A 19,561-nucleotide genomic window follows, 5' to 3' on the forward strand; every position below is an offset into this window, starting at 1 on the left:
TTGAATTCATTGAAGTTATTAATTACAATTTCGTTGTTAGAATGCAAAAATGTAGACTTGCTTTAATTATCATGACTATGTAGTATCAGGAAAGAATAAGATCATCTTCCATCTCATCAATCCTCTCTCTCTCCCGTCAATCCTGTTTCCAGGTGAGAGCCTCCTTGCATCACTCCAGTAGGTTGCTAACTAGTCTCCATTGGCTGTTTTTCCTACCCACTTCAAATCCATTTTTCATGCTACTACTAATTACACTTTAAATCTGTTCTGAGGCTTTCTTCAGGCCCCCAAATGTAAAGATCCCCAATACCTCTTAAATGAAGCTCAGACTTTTGAGGCAACCATTGACCATCACCTTTAGCCCAACTCACATCTAACTTTTAAACTTAACTTCATACCACCTCCTTGAGGAAGGCAGCTATGATTTAGGAGTGATGTGCATAGGCTCTGGAGACAAACTGCTGAAGTCCAAGCCCTGCTTTATCATCATCTAGCCATGTAAATAGCTTGGCCAAATAACCTCTCTGAGCTACAGTTTCATCATCTGAAAACAAAAATAATACTCCTAAATTCTCATAAAGATCTCAAAAGCTCTGGCCCAACGTAAGCACTCAATTTATTTCATTGTCCGATCAAATGAGACTACCGACCATTCCTAAAACACAAGTAACTTCTCTGACTTCTGTGCCTTTCTTCATCAAGTTTTCTCAGCCTGCAGCGATGTGTTCATCGTCCATCTATCCCAGTCCCACAATTCCTTTAGCTCAGCTATCAAGGACACACCACAAAGTCTTTCTTAATAATAATCCTTATTAGAAGATTCTTCTCCTTTGAACCCTTTATAGTACTTTGTATCATTCTCAATACACTTATTACATACTTCCCACTGTCTTAATCACCTGTAATAGTCTAACTCCCACTTTTGTGTTCACCGAATAGTACTGTATGTATGTGAGTGTATGTTTGTGTGTGTGTGTATGTATGTGTGTGTATTTGCTAAATGGACTAATTCAATCTATTCAGCTCATTGAAATAATGACAACAATCTCATGTTTTGGGAGAGAAACCACCTTAGGAGCACCTGGGTGGCCCAGTCAGTTAAGCAGCTGACTCTTGGTTTCAGCTCAGGTCATGATCTCCCAGTTGTGTGATCGAACCCCGAGTCAGGCTCTGGGCTCAGTGTAGAGTCTGCCCCAGATTCGCTCACCCTCTCTCTCTGTCAAATATATAAATCTTAAACAAAAAATAGAGAGAAAAGAAATCACTTTAGCAACAATATGTATCCCTACATCTTCAACTGTTAACTTTCCCATTTACTAGGAAGAGAGGTTCAACCAGACATTTTAGACATTGGTTACCTTAAAACCCCTCTTTTGAAGATGTTAATGAATTTATGTTGTCAAGGTGACAAGACTATCTACTTTGCAAATGAAATTGAATTACCATTCTGAGTAACACTGTCATCTTCCACTAAGTAGACAGTTTCCAGAGGGACGGAGAACGAGAGAGGAAGGGAATACGAGGTGAATTTGCTTCAGTGGGGAGACAGATCACTCTCACATCTTACATCTCTAATGAAAACCCATTGAGTGCACTTGATGTGAGGAGACTTTGCCTTCCTTAAACAGTCAGAAACAGGAACTACAACTGTGTCTATCACAAAGGAGGAATATGCATACAGTTGCTTGTGCCGGGCTGGGGGGCACATCCAGGAAGTGCAACACTCACTGGGGGCTGACGGGTCTCCAGCCAGTAGCTACCTTGGTTGGTATGCATCTCCACAGATGGGAAATGACATGGTACGGGGGTCTGCATGTAGCTTTTCTCTCCACCAGAAGAAAATTCCGTCCTTCCAAGTGTATCTTTTAACCCAAAGTGATAATATTTCAAGAGTGTCTTCCCATGTCATATCTCCCTGGCTCCTCTAATACCACACCCCATCTCACATACAAATTAGCATAAGGCTCACTTCTTCTTGAGGATGAAAAAAAAATAGTCTATCTTGAGAATTCATCATCACTATCATTAAAAATAAATATCTTATTACATTTCTTTAAGCGTATTCTCTAAAGAAGAAAAAGAAGATTTATGACAACATGAACTTAGTTTACCCTGTTGGTGACCAGAAAGAAAATAAAGGAGTAAATGGTAATTGAATATTTTGATAAGAAATACTAAGTAATAATTTTGGGAAAGACTGAGTTTGGATAGCACTGTTTGCTTAGATGCTTTAAATGCTTAAATCTGTTTTCTGTTGTCAAGTGACTGAGGAAGAGTGATCCCTACCAACAATGACACAACCTCTATGGGTTTCAGAATTTGATCTCTATACTGATTTAGTGTTCTAACCCTAATATTATGTCCTCGTTTTAGAAAAATCAAATGTACAGTCTACTGTTGTTAAATAAGTGGGGTATACACACACACACACACACACACACACACACACACACCTAACAAACTGCAAAATAGTTTTAATAATGTTCAAAATGATTTTAGAAAACTCTGAAATAGGTCAGAAATGAACTCCAAAGCCACTGTGAACTCTACTCATACTATATTACTTGATGTTGTCTCTTACGGCTCACTGGACTAAACCAGGAACCCAAATGACAGCATAAAACTCCTCCAAATAATACACTATCAAAAGTGTGAGATTATTCAAAATTGAACAATCTGAATTATCAAATTTCCAGGGAAAAAGTAAAGCGTAAAGAGTTAAAATTCCTTTGGCTTTATCAGTTCAAATCTTAAAAAAAAAAAAAAAAGTCCAAAATCTTTCCTCCCTGATAATGTGATTTGATTAGTCTTAAAAAATTAGAAACCTGGGGAGCCACAAGGGTGCCTTAGTGGATCGGTCTTCCACTCTTTGGACCATGAGGTAGACTTAATTCAACTCTAAGCTTCATGGGTCCTATTTTTAAAGCTTAAAGACTTTTTTTTTGGGGGGGGGGGCACCAAAGTTATTATTACCATGTACAAAATTAGGACAACACCAGCCCCACCTCTACTAAGTATAGACAATATAAACTTACTTTCCATCAATGAACCCTGAGTATGAACTCTGTAGAGTATCACAGCTTTTATATAGTTCTATGGCCAATTTGCCCTGTGTTTTGTGGTTGGCAGCTCCCCAGTCAGAGTTGTGAGCCCTGAACTCTATTCCTTGCTTCTGATCTTGTGTCTGTATTTTCTTATTTCCTCCAAAAAAGTCCTGACATGTTTACCCTGATTTTAAATCACCTCAGGCAAAATGGAAATTTTTTTTTTTGTATAATTGCATCCAATCACGTGTATGGATTTGTGTGATCTCTACCACAGTCACACAGGATTCATACAATCACACCATTCCAAAACCTTCCTTTTGCTGTCATACCTTGCTCCCTCCCATTACTAACCCTAGGTAACCACTGATCGTTCTTCATCACTATAGTGCTTTTTCCTTTAGAGCACATCTTATAAATAGAATCCTATAGTATTTGACGTTGTGATAACGTCTTCTTTCACTCGGCGTTCAGAATTTATTCAAGTTATTGCATGTACTGATCATTTACTACTATTGCTGAGTAGTTTTCGATAGTATATATGCACCAGAATTTTTGTGTACATTCATCAGTTGAAGGACATTTCGGTTGTTTCCAGGTTTGGTGATTATGAATAGAAAAAATCAGAAGTGTTTACAAGTCAGATTTTTGTGTGAACAAGGGATCGTGGAGTCAGATGGTGAACGTATGCTTAAGTTTATGAAGAGCTGCCCAACTGCTTTCCCGAATGCCTACACTGTTTTGCATTCCTATCAGTAACGTAGGAGAGATCCATTTGCTATGCAGTCTTGCAACCATTAGTATTATCAGCAATTTTTTCATTTTAGTCACTCTAGTAGATGTAGTGGTGACTCATCCTGATTTCCGTTTCCATTTCCTTAATGGCTAATGATGTTAATATCTTTTCATATGCTTGCTGTTTGCCTTTTGTAAATCCTGCTCAGTTCAGTTATATATTGAGGGGTTTTTTGCTCATCCTTTATCAGGTAGTTTTCTTACTGTCAAGTTTAAGGAGTTACTTATATATTCTGAATACAAGTGTTTTCCAGATTGCGGTTTGAAAATATTTTCTCTCTGTCTGACTTACCATGTCATATTCTGTTCCAGTCATCAATTAATGTGTCTATCTCTTTGCCAGCATTGCCCCATCTTAATTATTGCAGCTTTTCACTCTCTTAAAATCAGGTAATATAATTCTACTACCTTTATTTTTTTTCCCTCAAAATTTAAGGACTTTTAATTCATTTGACTTTTGCATATAAATTTTGTGATCAGCTTGTCTGCAAAAATTATGCTGGGATTTTTTTTAATGAAGTACATTAAATCAATCTATAGATCATTTTGAGGAAAAAAGAAATCTTTACAGATCTTGGTCCTCCGATTCATGAACATAGTATCTCTTTCTGTTTGGGTTATACTTGATTTCTGTCCCAAGTGTTTATATAGTTTTCAGCATAGAGGTCTTGTATGTGTTGTGTTATACATAAGTACTTCATTTTTTGGTACTATTATACATGACATTCCTAAAATTTGTTTTTCAATTGTCTATGACTTTTTTTTAAGATTTACTCATTTATTTTAGAGAGAGAGGGTACTCGAGATAGAGGAGGGGCAGAGGGAGAGGGAGAGAGAGAAACCCCAAGCTGACTCCCTAATAAGTCGAATGTGGAGCTTGATCTCATGACACTGAGATCATAATCTTAGCTGAAATCAAGAGTTGGACGCTCAACTGACTGAGCCACCCAGGTAACCCTGTCCATGACTATGCTTCCTTTGTACAGATTTTTTTTTTCCCCCAGTGGCTGTTCCCGATAACAGTGTACTTAGCTTTTCACAATGAACTATGAATAAATATTTAACCCTTTAAGTGGAATATGGAAACCTTAGCACTATATATGACCCCTTATCCCTCTTCCCTTTGTTATAGTTGTTCTATGTATCACATCTATTCATCAAACATCCACTCCGAAAATGTAATAAATTTTATTTTAAATAAGTAGAAGACTAGCTTATTATAGTACTCAGATAGTTACCATTTCAAATGCCCTTTAATTTCTGATATCCCAGGTTTCTCTCTCATATCATTTTTTTCAATCTATAGAACTTCCTTTTAGCATCTTTTTTAGAATAGATTCTCTGGCACTGAATCATCTTAATTTCCATTTTTATCTAAGAGTATCTTTATTTTACCTTTCTCCTTGAATGATAATGTTTTCATTTGATATAGAATTGTGTAAGTTGACATTTTTTTTTCCAGAACTTGAAAACTGTTACTTTATTTTATTGTATTTCCTGGTGCTGATGAGATATCAGCTGTAATCGAGTTGTTGATGCTCTATAAGTAAGGTGACATTTTTCTCTGGTTGTTAAGATGTTGGGGGGTGCAAAATAGTTGTTAGCAACTTGATTCTGATACATTTTGATATGGATTTCTTTTTCTCCCTTCATTTTCCCTGACTTTCCGTAAGCTATAATTCATAGCTTCTGCCAAATTTCTTTTAAGCAGGCTTCCTTCTCCCACAGAAAGAAACACTATCTAAATCTGGTGATTTCTATAACCATCATTTTTTCAATATACTTACAATGTGAATGTACATCCTTAAACTACACACATATATAAACACAGATACCATTAAACTATTTTGATGTGACTTATATGCTGTTCTTCCCAGTCTTAGGTGACTTGCTTTTTACACTCGGCATTATATTTCAGAAGTTTTATCTCTGGGCTGCCTGACATTTTATTTCATTTCACTACTGATCCTATCCCATTGTGTGAATATACCACAATTTACACATACATCTGTTTTCCTATTGATGCAAGTATCTGTTATTTGAACAATATTGCACTGAACATTCATATATGTATATTTATATATATATATATACATATATATATATGAACAGTCATATATATATATAAAATCTCCTCATACTCATAGACAAGAGATTCTCCAGGGGTTGTATGTCTAGATACACGAGTTCTGGGTCATGTTTCCTCTACTAAGAAGTTATCTTTTCAAATCTCTTGTCAATTTTTCCTACTGGGTTTTCTTTTTTCCTATGGATTTGGAAGATATTTAAAGCTATATTAGACATTTGTCTATTATATACATAAATATAGTATAATAAATAACTTCTAATTTGTGATTTTTTTCTGTTCTTTTTATCTTTTGATGATGGAAATTCTTAATTCAATATGGCTGATGTTAATTTTTTGTCTTATTTGGAGCACATATTTCCAGTGTTGTTAATTATTTTTTTAGCTTTTCTTATGGAACATTTTGAACATAAATAAAAACCAACAGTTCCTGGTTTTTAATGTGCCTATCATTCAAGATGGACATCCAATCGTGAATAATTTTGTCAATGCCCTCAACCTTTCTCTGCTGCCTTGTTGTTCCAAAGCTCATCTCATCAAGATGTAAATAGTATCTAAAAGATATTTTAAATGAGTAACAACAATACCATTATCACATGGCACAAACAATTCTTTAGCATAACAAAATATTTAATCACTCACCCCCAACCCTCCCCTCCCTGGCAACAATTAATCTGTTCTCAGCATCTGTGCGGTTGGTTTGGGCTTACTTGTTTTATTTTTTAGATTCCACACATGAAGTGAAATCATATAGTGTTCGTCTGTCTCTGACTTGTTTCACTTAGCATAATCCCTTTTCTACACGTAAAATCATGCTATTCACAAATAGTGACAATTTTACATCTTCTTTTCCAATTCTGATGCATTTTGTTTCTTTTTTTTTTTTGCCTAATCGGGGTCCCAGCAGGTCCCTTAAGCAACCCATAAGTTTTTTTAATCTATCTTTTAAAAATCCTTTTTTTTTTTTTTTTTGCTGCTCTGGGTGAGTGGTGCTGCCCTGTATTCTAGATCCCTAGCCCTTCCTTCTGGTTCAGCCAGTCTGCTGTGAACCCCTCGAGTGTCTTCTTCAGTTCAATCATTGTATTCTTCAGCTCTATGGCTTATGTTTGGTACTTTCTTATATTTTCCCTCTCTTTGTTGATCCTTCTGTGTTCATCCATCTTTCTCTCAAGATCCATGAGCATCTTTATGACTATTACTTTGGCCTCTTTATCAGATAAATTACTTATGTCTGTTTCATTAAAGGTTTGTTTTTGGAGGCTTTTCTTGTTCTTTCCTTTGGAACACATTTCCTCATTTCCTCATTTTGCTTGTTTATCTGCTGCTATGTTTGAGGCAAAACAGCTCTTCCAGTCTTACGGGCATGGTCACAAGAAGATTGGGGGTGTGTTTCATCTGTTATCTGTGCAACATCCCGCCAAGAACTGTCTCTCTGTTTCAGCCCCAGGGGCCCCAAAATGCAGGATCCCTTGGCCTCTGGAGACAGGCATTCAAAGGGTGTCTCCTGTGAATGGTGTATACTGCTAGCTTTGGCAGGGCCACAGGGTGGCATGGGGGCAGGCAAGCCCAACCACTGGCTTTAGTGGGGCAGGGCCACCGGAGTGGCACTAGCAGGGTAAAGAGACTACAAAAATGGCATCTGGCATTACCAGCACTTAGCAATGTCGGAGAGCGTAAAATGGCAGTAACCAGCACCTCCTTCCCTGGAGAGAATTGGAACAGACCTCTGCCCTTCCAGCAGGTGCCGTAAGAATAGCCGGGGGGAACTCCTTCCTGTACAGTCTAAGTGCTCTTCGGCCTGCTGCTTTTGTGCTGGGTCCCAGGGTAAGCAGTCTGTGCACAAGCCCTTTAAGAACAGAGTCTCAAGTTCCTAATGCTCTTTGAATCTCCTGGACATATGCCATGTTAATTTTTAAAGCCAATCACCATACTTTTTTTTTTATAATGTTCATTATTATTTTTAGTACTATCTATAGACTTCTGTTGTGCTGTTACCTCTAATTTTCCTGATGCTCCTCTATCTAGGGCAGGTCCCAAGGGCTAGTAGGGAGCTCAGACTCAGGGATGTGCTCCATATTTGTGAAATCCCTCTCACCTGTGGCTTGCTGCACTGGAGTAGGGGATGGGGGGTGTCGGGTGGAGCATGCCTCTGCCTCTCCTCCCAACCCATGTGTGGCCTTTTATCTTTTGTCATGGAGGAACTGTTGCGCTAGCTTTCATGTCTTCTTCAGAAAGAGTTGTTCTAGATGTAGCTGGAGTTTTCCTGTGTCCAGGGAGGAGATGAAATTGGGGTCTTCTTATGCTGCCATTTTGCAGGTTCAATTTCTGTGACAATACTGATTCCTAGAGGGTGGTGAGTCCTTCCATCAGGAGGTGTAGAACATCTCCATTTTCTCTTTGTAATGTTAGCAGCCATTTATGTTCAAGGCCTAGATCCAGGAATTAATTAGGGACCGCAAAACTGGGATATTTTAATTCTGTCATTCGTTCTTCATAGATTAACTGGAATACTTGTATAAAATAAACTTCCTCTTAACTACTCTTTGGTTAGGTGTAGTACAGGATAGTTGAGAAAAGCAAATCGATGCTTAATATTTTACCATCATTTATCAGTTTTCAGAGTAGTAAATTGTTTCAGTAGCATCCTCCAACAATGAGCAATTAGCTTTGTTTTATGTCAGTATGAATTTACAGATTTAAATAAATTCAGTGTGCCTCAATAGAATTCTGTTATTGTGTTAATGCTGAAATTGCGATAGCTTTAGCCAGTGGGATCTCCCTTTAGGATGATGATTCTTGAGCCCTTTGTGACATAACTCTGATGATTTTTGATAGCTTCCTTGCTATCTGGGAAGACAAGATTATTCAAGTTTATCTTGTATACGTTCAATTACTTCAACATCATTCAGTTTCACTGGCATTTTTGTAAAGATAAAGTGAACATTTATAGATGATAAGTAGATAGACAGACCTACTTGTGGGCAGTCTCCTGTTTTATTTATCTATTTGTTCTTATATGAATACAGTGTTCTCTGCATCTTTGGGATGATCATCTCAATTTTTTTGTCTTATAATGTTGTTAATCATTTTGACTTATTTTTAATGTTAAATGTTAAACCAGTCCTGCATTCTCAGGATTAACCTTACTCATTCATTATGCACTATCTTTATCATATATTGTTGAATTCAATTTATTTTATTTATAATTTTTGCATTTTTGTTCATGGGGGGATGTTAACTGAGGTTTTCTTTTCTTATAATGTCTTTTAATGATCGTAGTATCAGAGTGATCTTGATCTCAAAGTATAACTTGGGATAAGAGTTCATTCCTCTTCAATTTTCTGGGAGAGTCTGTGTCGAATTTGTGTGGTTTCTTCCTTACATATTTGGTATATAACAGAGAAATTAAATCTTAAATCATTTGAGCCTGGAGTTTTCTTTCTGGACATTTTTTTAAGAACACAGTCAATTTCCTTAATAGATATGTAGTTCTTTATATCATCTATTTATTCAGGAATGAGATTAATTTGTGTTTCTCAAGAGATTTGTCCTTTGTATGTAAATTTTTAAACTTACTGCCATACATTTTTTATAATATTCATTATTATTTTTAGTACTATCTATAGACTTTTGTTGTGCTATTATCTCTAATTTTCTTGATGCTGAAAACTTGTATCCCCTCTTTTTTCCTGGTCAATCTGGATATCACTTATTTTGAACTTTTCAAAAAGTCAGCTGTTAGTTTCATTATTTTCTCTCTTTTGTATTTTTCTTTGATCTTTACTATTTTATTTATTTGCTTACTATATGTTGACAATGATGCGTAAGAATTGAAACTCTAATGCATTGCCAAATGGTGTCCAAAAGGAATAGCCATTTTGGAAAACAGAAGTTACACATACAATATGATCCAGTCATTCGACTACTAGATATTTACCCAACAGAAATGAAGACACATGTCCACACAGGACTTGTACATGAAAGCTCATAAATATCTATTGTGAGAGGCCAAAATGGAAACAACCCAAACAAGAGGTAAATAGATAAAAAATTGTGATGTATCCATATAATAAAACACTTCTCAGTGGATGAAAAAAAAATAAAGGTATTAGAAAAGTTATTTTGATTGCAGTGATAGTTCCACAGTTGTAGATATATTTTAAAATTGAAGAAAACATTCAATTTAAATAAGTATAGTTTATTGTATTTCAATTACACTTCAATAGGTTGTTTTTAAAAAAAAAAAAACAACTATGGTGTTTCTCTCTTGCTTTTAGGACCTACAGCGAATGTCATTTATCAATGTCTAAGTACTTCAAAGACTGTTAACAAAAAAACAGCAAATCCAGCTGGTCTGTCAGATGTACAAGTTAATGGTACTGGACAAAAGGTATAAAATTTTGTCTCCAACTTTTGTATGGTGATTTTCTAGTTAATTTTTCACTTCCTTGACCTATCTTCTTCACTAGCATGATACTGACTGACTAAGGATATTAGGAGCTATTCAGGAGGCCAGATCTTTCCTTTAGAATATTGAGTCACTTTGTGATATAGCAGAAATTAATCCAAACATTTAGCAATTGCAATAATAAGAGCTACAATTTGTTGAACATCTACTGTTGGCCAAGCCCTGTGCTAAACCAGAAAGAGGGGGAAATAAGGAAATTGGGGCATATAAGATAAAAAGATAAATAAAACATAATCACTCCCCTTGAGGAACCATTGCCTGATGAGACAGACAGAAAAATGTCATCACAATGAAATGATTTTGAAAAATGTGTTTGCTAAGCTGTAGGCTGGATTGGAATGGGTTATATTTTATTTCCCTGAAACAGATTGAATGACTCTAACTTTTTAGAACCAACTATTGAATGGATTACTATACCTTTAAACAAAATACAGAATACTAGAAAAGGAACAACTTGTACATTGTTATATATTGAACTCAATTTTAAACTAGTTAAGTTTGAGATCCCTATATAAGATATTCTAGAAGGAGACAATTTGCATGTAAAAGATAAGGGGATAAATGGGGGTGGATTTTTATAAATTTGGTTGATTGATAGAGGCAAAATTTCTCTTAGAATTACAGTTACTAATGAATGTTTTTCTCTTTAATATACCATATAGAAAGAGAAAATAACTAGAAAATCAAGTAATTTTGATGATAGAGGTAAGAAAGTAGAAAACAATCATACTTGTTATTGTATTAAATTCATAATCATAGTCTTATCATGTAACTTTTCAAGTTGTTTTACATGATTATAAAAACCATGATAACTCTATACAATGCTTTACTTTCCAAAATAATTTATGAACACAGATATTATAATTGGGTTATATATTTTAGTGATTGCTTGTTGAGTATGACTTTTGAATTTTGTAATCTGTGGAAAAATTAGGGTTCATGCTGGGGCTGTTTATACTGCTAGACCATATTACCGATTTACTAGAATTCAGAAAGTTCCAGGACAGAGAACCATCTCCAGAAAGGTCCTCATACTCCACTGCCATCAATTCTCCATAGACAATACATCTTATTTCCCATCTCCTCTTCAGTGCACTACACATTGGCTAGATTTTTCTGTGCCTTGTGAGACTCCTGAAAGTCACTAAAAATACTTCCGTGCATATCCTACATATACATACAGAAGATATTAGACACCCCTATCCAGTGGCCAATGATCACCTCAAATTCTAAAGAATATCAAACTCATCATCTTCCTGGTCCTCTTTGTGTTTTCACCCAGGCACAAAACATGAATTATCTTTGACTCTTCTTTTTTGTATTTGCATCCCAAAGTTGCCACTTTCTGTCTAATTTACACCTCCATAATTTCTTTTGCTCTTTCCTATTTTTTCATTCCCACAGCTTCTACCCTTGTTTCCTTCATCCTTGACTATTTGAGTGACCTTCCTCCATTCTACTCCTCCTCTTTTTAATGCACCATAAATTTTTCTGTGAAAGCAATCTTCCCAAAACACAGCTTTGGTTATTCCCCTATCCAAGTAGTGGGTGGTTTACCACTGCAGACTGAGTGAAATGAAAACAACTAATCCTGGGAGTAGTCCATGTTTCATTATAGGGATTAAGTGGCCTAATAATAAATAAATTAGGATGAGAGGTCAAGGATTTCAGACATGTCTCTGAAGGCTAGAGTGAACCATTGGAAATTTGTAGTTAGTGAACATTTAAAAAGGTTATTCTTGGAGATTCTTCTCTTTAAGTCAAATATACCCCTAACTGTGGTAATTCAGTGATTGCGGCAGCTCAGCCAAGAGAGCACTAGATTAAATCTATTCATTAGCACTCACCCTTGTTCCAGAAATATGATCTTCTCATATGTAAAGTTATCTCTTCTTTCTCTAGGAAATGTACACATCTCAGCTCAAAATTCAGTTGTTTCACCTCAAACTTCCCCCACAAGAAATTGTCCAAAATCTTCACCGTCTTACTTGGATCCTCCAAAAGATGAGGTATGTAATATTTCTCTTGCTCTAAATGCAAGTAGAGTAAATGAAATACGGTCTTATGATCAGCATTGGTATAAAACCTTTTGTCATGAAGTGACAATACCAACCACTTCACTCCCTGAAATTAGCCATACCATAACAAAATTTTTATAGCCCTAGAATAATCTTCTTAAATATAAGGTACAACATTAGCACTCACAGTACATACCCGCAGCCCTCAGAGGAAGTATTAATTCGGCCTTTGATTGGGCTTTGACTAGTACTGATGGATTGTTCAGAGATAGCCATGCTACCTGTCCTCTTTTTGCCTTTGACTAGCCATCAGTCACCTGCTATTGGAAAGTTCCTAGCAAAGATTCAAAGATTGTGATATAAATGAGAATTTTTTTCTCTGTGAGTTGCCTACTTTGTGACAGGAGTCAAAAACCACATCATTCCATTCCATTAGTAGCACAGCATTAATTGGTCTAACTATGCTACAGAGTTCACATGATTTGAAAATGGCAATTTGCTAAGTTCTTTCCAAATGAATTCTACTTGAATAGGGTAGGAAGTGGCATCATTTTCTGTTTCTTCTAATGCACCATAATTGACAGACTATGTTATGCATAACTTCCAAGACGTATGTTTACCACAACATGTTTGTCTGTCACACAGACAATATTGCAAACATTTTACAGGTCACTGTTCTACTACATCGATATCCATTTTATGTAGGCTAAGAGTCAATAAAAGAAATTTCTTAAACTTCGACATTTAAAATCCTCGTATTGCCCAACAGATTGCAAAAGCTATGTCCTTTACTAAACAAACAAACCTCTTGTCAAAACAGTATCTAAATTTTATTACTGACCTTTTATGGTTAATACATTCGCCACCCATGTGGATCTCAAGTGAATACCAAATGTCCACCAAGTCCTAATTTATTATGAGAAACAGCATGGACATTTTTTTAAATTTTTTTAAATAAATTTATTTTTATTGGTGTTCAATTTACCAACATCCAGAATAACACCCAGTGCTCATCCCGTCAAGTGCCCCCGTCAGAGCCCATCACCCATTCATCCCTACTCCCTGCCCTCCTCCCCTTCCACCACCCCTAGTTCGTTTCCCAGAGTTAGGAGTCTTTATGTTCTGTCTCCCTTTCTGATATTTCCCACACATTTCTTATGCTAAATATTACACTCTGCTTCCGACATGTTGTGCACAGACTATCGCTGTCGGAAAATGTATTTCTAGGGGCCTATGTTCAGCTCTCAGATCTGAGGGGGAAAAAAAAAATAAGCCTATTTCATGAATTTACCTTCCTCAGCAGGTTGAGTTCCGGAACAAGTCTAGAGAACAACATGTCTTCTCTGCTCCAGCTCTACTTAAACCTTTCTCCTATTGGAGCTTTGTTAAAAATAATAATAATAATAATAATGCATCCATTCTTTTGTCCATTGAGTTGATGAACTTACTAATCAGTGCATTCTACAGAAAGTTAATTTTAGGATGCCAGTGAGTACTGCTGTGTAGGAAAGAGTTAACGTAGCAGGCTTGAGACTGCTGTCTTTAGAAGGGCCTGCTTTCAAGGTTGCCCTTGGCTAGTGTCTGGGAAGTTAGCTTTTCTAACAGTCCCCAAGTGATATGGAACGTCCCCTCACTGAATAGATGGTGCACTATATTGCAAATACTGTGATTTTTGCTGAACATCTGATTTCTTTTTAGGAGGCTGGAATCTTGATAGGCACTAAGGCAGAGGGTGTCCTCATGACCAGCCTTCCATAAAAACTTTGAGTGCTGAGTTTCTAATGGATTTCTCTGGACATAAACGTTGTACATGCTACTGTATATATATTTTTTTTCTTAAAGATTTATTTATTCATTTATGATAGACATAGAGAGAGAGAGAGAGAGAGGCAGAGACACAGGAGGAGGGAGAAGCAGGCTCTATGCCAGGAGCCCAACCTGGGACTTGATCCCAGGACTCCAGGATTGCGCCCTGGGCCAAAGGCAGGCGCCAAACCACTGAGCCACCCAGGGATCCCCTACTGTAAATATTTTTTTCAACTGCTAGAGAAAAGAGCATACTCATGTGTTCTCTCACAGTAGGGAATGAATATAAGAAAAATTGTGCATAGATTTTTCCAGACTCAGCCTGTGTCTTTTCTCCCCTTCTTTATCCTATAGTGTATCCTTTTACTGTAATAAATCTTAGATGTGAGTACACCTATATTCTGAGTCCTATGAGCCTAAGCAAATCACCAAATGTGTGGGCAGTCTTATAGACCTCCCATGATACAACAGTGAACTTTTAAATACTGTAAATAAATATAACATAAACATCACAAAATGTGTGCATTTAAAAAAAACTGACATTTTAGAAGAGTTCTCAAAATTTTAAGTTTCTATATTTTAAATATAGAATAATTGTTGATGTTCAAATCCTGGGGAGAAAAATCCTTTGAGGATGTTTGTTTGTTGTTTGGATTATGCAGAAGGGGATAACTGCTGACTGTAATAGAAGATTAAACAAGAGCTCAAGCTACCTCTGTGAATCAGGTAAACATCAATAATAGCTATTGAGTAAGTTATGTAATCTCTTAATTCAGTTTTTCAACTAACATTTATTGAGCTCCTGCTTTATGCCTGGTATGGTGCTAAATAATCTTTGAAGGTTTGATACAAATCACCAGCAAAATATTTAACCTGGTCCTGGTTCTCTTAGTGAGAAAAAAAAATTAAACCGTATATCTAATTAGATGTGAAACTACATATTTTGTTTCTTTCTGTTTTCACAATTTACACTTTTCTTGTAAATTTACTCATCTGAATTTTCCGATTTCCAGGCATAAAGTTATCGTATATCCTATGCATGTGGGTCAGATTATTGGAAGGCAGTACAGCATAATGAGTAGGAACGTATATTCTGACACAATTACTTAAGTTGAATCCACACACCAAAACTAAAAATTTACGTCTGGCCAAGTTATTTAATTTTCCGTTCTTTTTTTTTTCCACCTATAAAATGAGAATGTCATGTAACCCAAATTCACTGCCCATCACTGGAAAGGCCAATAATGAAAAGAAGAGTTTTGATAAGGAAGGTACTTAATTGTTTTGTGGACTGACAACATAGCCTTTATCATAGCAGATTTTTGAAATATCTACAAAATTGCTTTATTGGCTTAGCACACATGATTAATTTATTATATGTTCTGATTAATTTATTATATGTTCTGTGTGGTTGAAAACAATAAATATTACCAATTTGGTGGTTCCATGTTCTAAATATTTCCATTAATCAAGATGTTGAATTGTGTTGTTCAAATGTTCAATATATTTACTTTCATTTAGTCTGTTCTGATAGTACTATAGCCACATCAGCTTTCAGTCTTGAATCTTTTTATGTATAGATGTGGCTTTTGTAAACACTCTACCCCTGCATCTTGTTTTATTTTTATTGTGTATTGGAAATTTACTTTTAACTGAATTTAAGCTATTTACAGTTATGTTAATTAAACCGTTAGATTTTTACTGCCTTATTGGTGCTTTTGCTTTGTCATGCTTTTTTATATTTTGCTTTAATTTCTCCTTTCTTGCTTTCTTTCAGAATATTAAACTTATTTTTAATCCATTTTTCTCTCTACTGTTTTAGAAACTGTATGCCATGTATATTCCTTTTGACAATTATCCGAATTCTGTAATGTATAAAGTAAAAGTCAAAGTTAAAATAATTAACCTCTAAACCACCATCTCATATCATATTTAACCAATAGCTTAGTTTTTATTATTTTTTACCAGCTAAATATTGTTCTGATTTTTGAACAGTCAGGTTTTATTTATATTTGTATATGTTTACCAATAGTTTTTTGTAAATTTAAATTTAATAGTTTTTTGTAAATTTAAATTTAATAGTTTTTTGTTCACCATTCCTTTTTGCATTTCATACTTTATAGAATCACCTTCATTCTTCCCTAAGTAAATCCATTCTTTAGAAATGTCATCAGTGAATGTGTTTTGGGAATAAATCGTCAGATTTTATTTGATAAAGCTCTATTTTACCATGTTCTAGGACATAATTATGGCTGGGTATATAAGTTCTTAAGGGCAGTTATTTTTTTCTTGGTACTTTAAAGACATTGTTCTACTTAAATGTTCTACTTTTTCTCTAATAATCCCTGTGTGACTGATTCTCCCTCTCCCCTACCCACACACACTTCAGTCTGCTTTAAGGTCTTACTTTTGCTTTTCTGCAGTATTACTATGATGAACAGTTCTGGACAAGTTTCAGCTATTTTTCTCTCCTGTATTGCCTCTCCTCACTTTCTTTATTATCTTCTTCTAAAATTCCAGTTATGTATATGTTAGACCTGTGTTTTTTCTTCTACATCCTTTAACAACTAGATTTTCCATTTCCCTGCTGCATTCTGGTTAATTTCTTCAAATTTGTCCTTCAAATCACCAAATCTTTCTTCAGTTTATCTAATCTACTATTTTATCAATTCAATGCATTCTGAAATTTTTCTGATTAAACATTATATATATGCATATATATACACACATATATAATTTCTGAAGTTATTTTTCAAATTTTACTAGATTTTTTTGACAAGTTCTTGTCCCATTCTTGTGTTCTCCAATCCCTTCTTTATATATTTAAATATATAAATGCACTCGTAAGATATTCCTTATTTGGTAATTCAAATATTTGATATCATTGATGCCTAATTCTAATTTTGTTTTGTTTTGTTTTGCTGCTAACAGTCATGGGGATTTGTTTCTTCATATTTGTCTTCGTGTGTGTGTGTGTGTGTGTGTGTGTGTGTGTGTGTGTGCAAGGGGCATCATTGTTTTATGTGAGCTCATTTTTGATAGAAATGCATCCTTGGGAATTCTATGTTTGTATAGTATGTATTGCTCTATAGAACTCAAATTCAACACATTAAATATGTACGGTTTTTTGAATATCAATTATACCTCAATACACCAGCTTTAAAAATTTCTATATCCTTCTGCTAGGCATCTGGAAGAGGTATAAATACAGGTTCATTTTAAATTCTCACTTAGAGTTTTATGACCATATAGTAGATTTGAACCTCAAAGTCATATAGGAATTCATAATCACAGGTTATCTCTTAAGAGATATTTTTATTTTTTCCTCTTCTTCCTCTATCCACAGCTGAAGCCAAGACATAGTTTATGTGTGCTGCTACCTCTGTGGCATGAGTTTTTTTTTTTTTTTTAATTCTTCAATGAAAGGTATAGCTCTCCGGCATCCGGTATGTTTTTAGAGGCTCTTACTTAGTTTTGATTCTCCATTTCGTTTGCAGGTATTGCCAATGTTCATAGAGCAAGCATCAGCTTCAAAATTTGCTTACCACTCTAGATTTGTGTTACTCCAGACTTTTCACTGTCAAGGATTTTTTTTATTGTGTTTCAAAGCTTAGTTGTTTTTAAAAGGATAGTTTTAATATTTTATATAGAATTCTAAGCAAATTTTTCAAATATCTACTCCTGAATACTAATGGAAACAGAAAACTTTTTGTATTTTATTTTGTTTTTAGGATAGTATTGTCTTCACACTTAATATATCAGAGATCCTTGCTCTCCTACTGCCAAACTGAACACACACAAAAAAAGTATCTACAAAAAATTCAACAAGGTTCACACAATTTAAGTAAGACTTTTTATACATATCGCTAGAACCTACTGGTTACTCATTTACTGGAAGAAACGAGTTACCATCTAAACTTGACTTTGAACTGGTTCTAATCACTAATACTACTTTCTGAAATTAGGACAATCTTTTTGTTTAAAACTTTCATTCATTTCCATTTTTGCATAATTGACATACACCAATTCAGGATGCCTGTAGAGATGTACAGAAAGACTTCCTATATCACTTCAATCCAGAGTATTTAACAAAACTCAGTAATAGAATCTTGCTGGATTATATACAAAGCAAGTTAGGTAATACTCAAGTAGGAGAAGATTAATGGCAGACAAATCAATGAATAAATGTTGGCGAACATGTTAAATAATGGATTCAACAAACAAATGTTAGTGAATACTTACTGTGTTATGCGCTGAGGACACAGTGGTAAATTTGTGGCATAGGAAGACAGAAGAGTAAACATTTAATCATGTTATAACGTAATGAGTTTTGTAATAGAACTATGTGTGGAATACTTCAGGCTCACTACAGAGGGATATTTATTTACTTTGGCAAAGGTTTCTAGTGGAATTAACACAAACTGAAGCCTAAAAGACAAGTGGTTAAAAAAGAAGTCATAGGGTGCTCCAAACAAAGGGAATGGCAAAAACAAAGGCCCAGACACGTGGAAAATATGACATATTCAGCAAATTATGTCATTCTGGGTCTCTGAACCATAGAATATATATGAATATATAGAGACCAGCCAGAGTAGACACTGCACAGGTAAGTGAGAACATCAGATTGTATGGTATATTTTATGCCTTCCTAAGGAATTTGGGCTTCATTGTGGAGAATCTCTGGAGGCTTTTAAACAAGATGCAGTACCAAAGAATAAAGATCTACTAGAGGATATTAATTTTCATTTTACAAGTTGCTGGGGGGAAGAATACAAACTAATTACAATTTTCTTTTTCTAATAAATAGGACCTCCAGTTCATGCCACAGCTCAGGGTACTTTCCCTTCTCGTGTTTTCTCAAATATGTAAGTATCTAAGAAAATTAATGTCTAATTATAAATTAAGACTTTAATAATTACATGAGTGCTATTCAAAAGCAAATGATTACATGGACTCCTCTATTAGTTCTACTTGGATTTAGTGAAACTTCTGTCTTTTGCAAACTCTCAGCACTAAGCTTAAATTGTAAAGCAGACAAAGGGAATGTTTTTTGTCTTCCTTCTCTGTCTCCTTATCCCCACTGTGTTTCTATACTTCCCCCTTCACTTCAGAGTCTTCATACCACATTCAAGTATATCCTACCATAATCCCTCCTCTTCAAGAAATTTCTAAGTTTGGACCTTGTTACTTTGTTCTTATCTCCTTCGAAATATTTACCATTTCTTAGGCCGTTTGCGATTATTGGCTTCCCAAGGATGGTATGTTAGGTTACTACAAATATTAATGGCTTAACCAATTATTCTTGTCCTAAAGGGTGTTTACAGTAAAATACCAAATAATGGCC

General features: G+C 35.2%; 1 protein-coding gene across 1 annotated transcript in view; it reads left to right on the top strand.

Annotated features, from left to right (window-relative positions):
- The window catches only part of FSIP2 (fibrous sheath interacting protein 2), a 75,746-nt gene that overhangs the window by 12,393 nt on the left and 43,792 nt on the right, over nucleotides 1-19,561 (top strand). Inside the window, exons 9-14 of the mRNA XM_041722477.1 lie at nucleotides 2,059-2,148; nucleotides 10,203-10,315; nucleotides 11,056-11,098; nucleotides 12,296-12,402; nucleotides 14,880-14,943; nucleotides 19,025-19,082. Coding sequence (XP_041578411.1) covers nucleotides 2,059-2,148; nucleotides 10,203-10,315; nucleotides 11,056-11,098; nucleotides 12,296-12,402; nucleotides 14,880-14,943; nucleotides 19,025-19,082 — 475 coding nt within the window. The remainder of the gene's footprint in view (nucleotides 1-2,058; nucleotides 2,149-10,202; nucleotides 10,316-11,055; nucleotides 11,099-12,295; nucleotides 12,403-14,879; nucleotides 14,944-19,024; nucleotides 19,083-19,561) is intronic.

This window comes from Vulpes lagopus, chromosome 11 (assembly GCF_018345385.1).
Source record: "Vulpes lagopus strain Blue_001 chromosome 11, ASM1834538v1, whole genome shotgun sequence".
NCBI lineage: Eukaryota > Metazoa > Chordata > Mammalia > Carnivora > Canidae > Vulpes > Vulpes lagopus.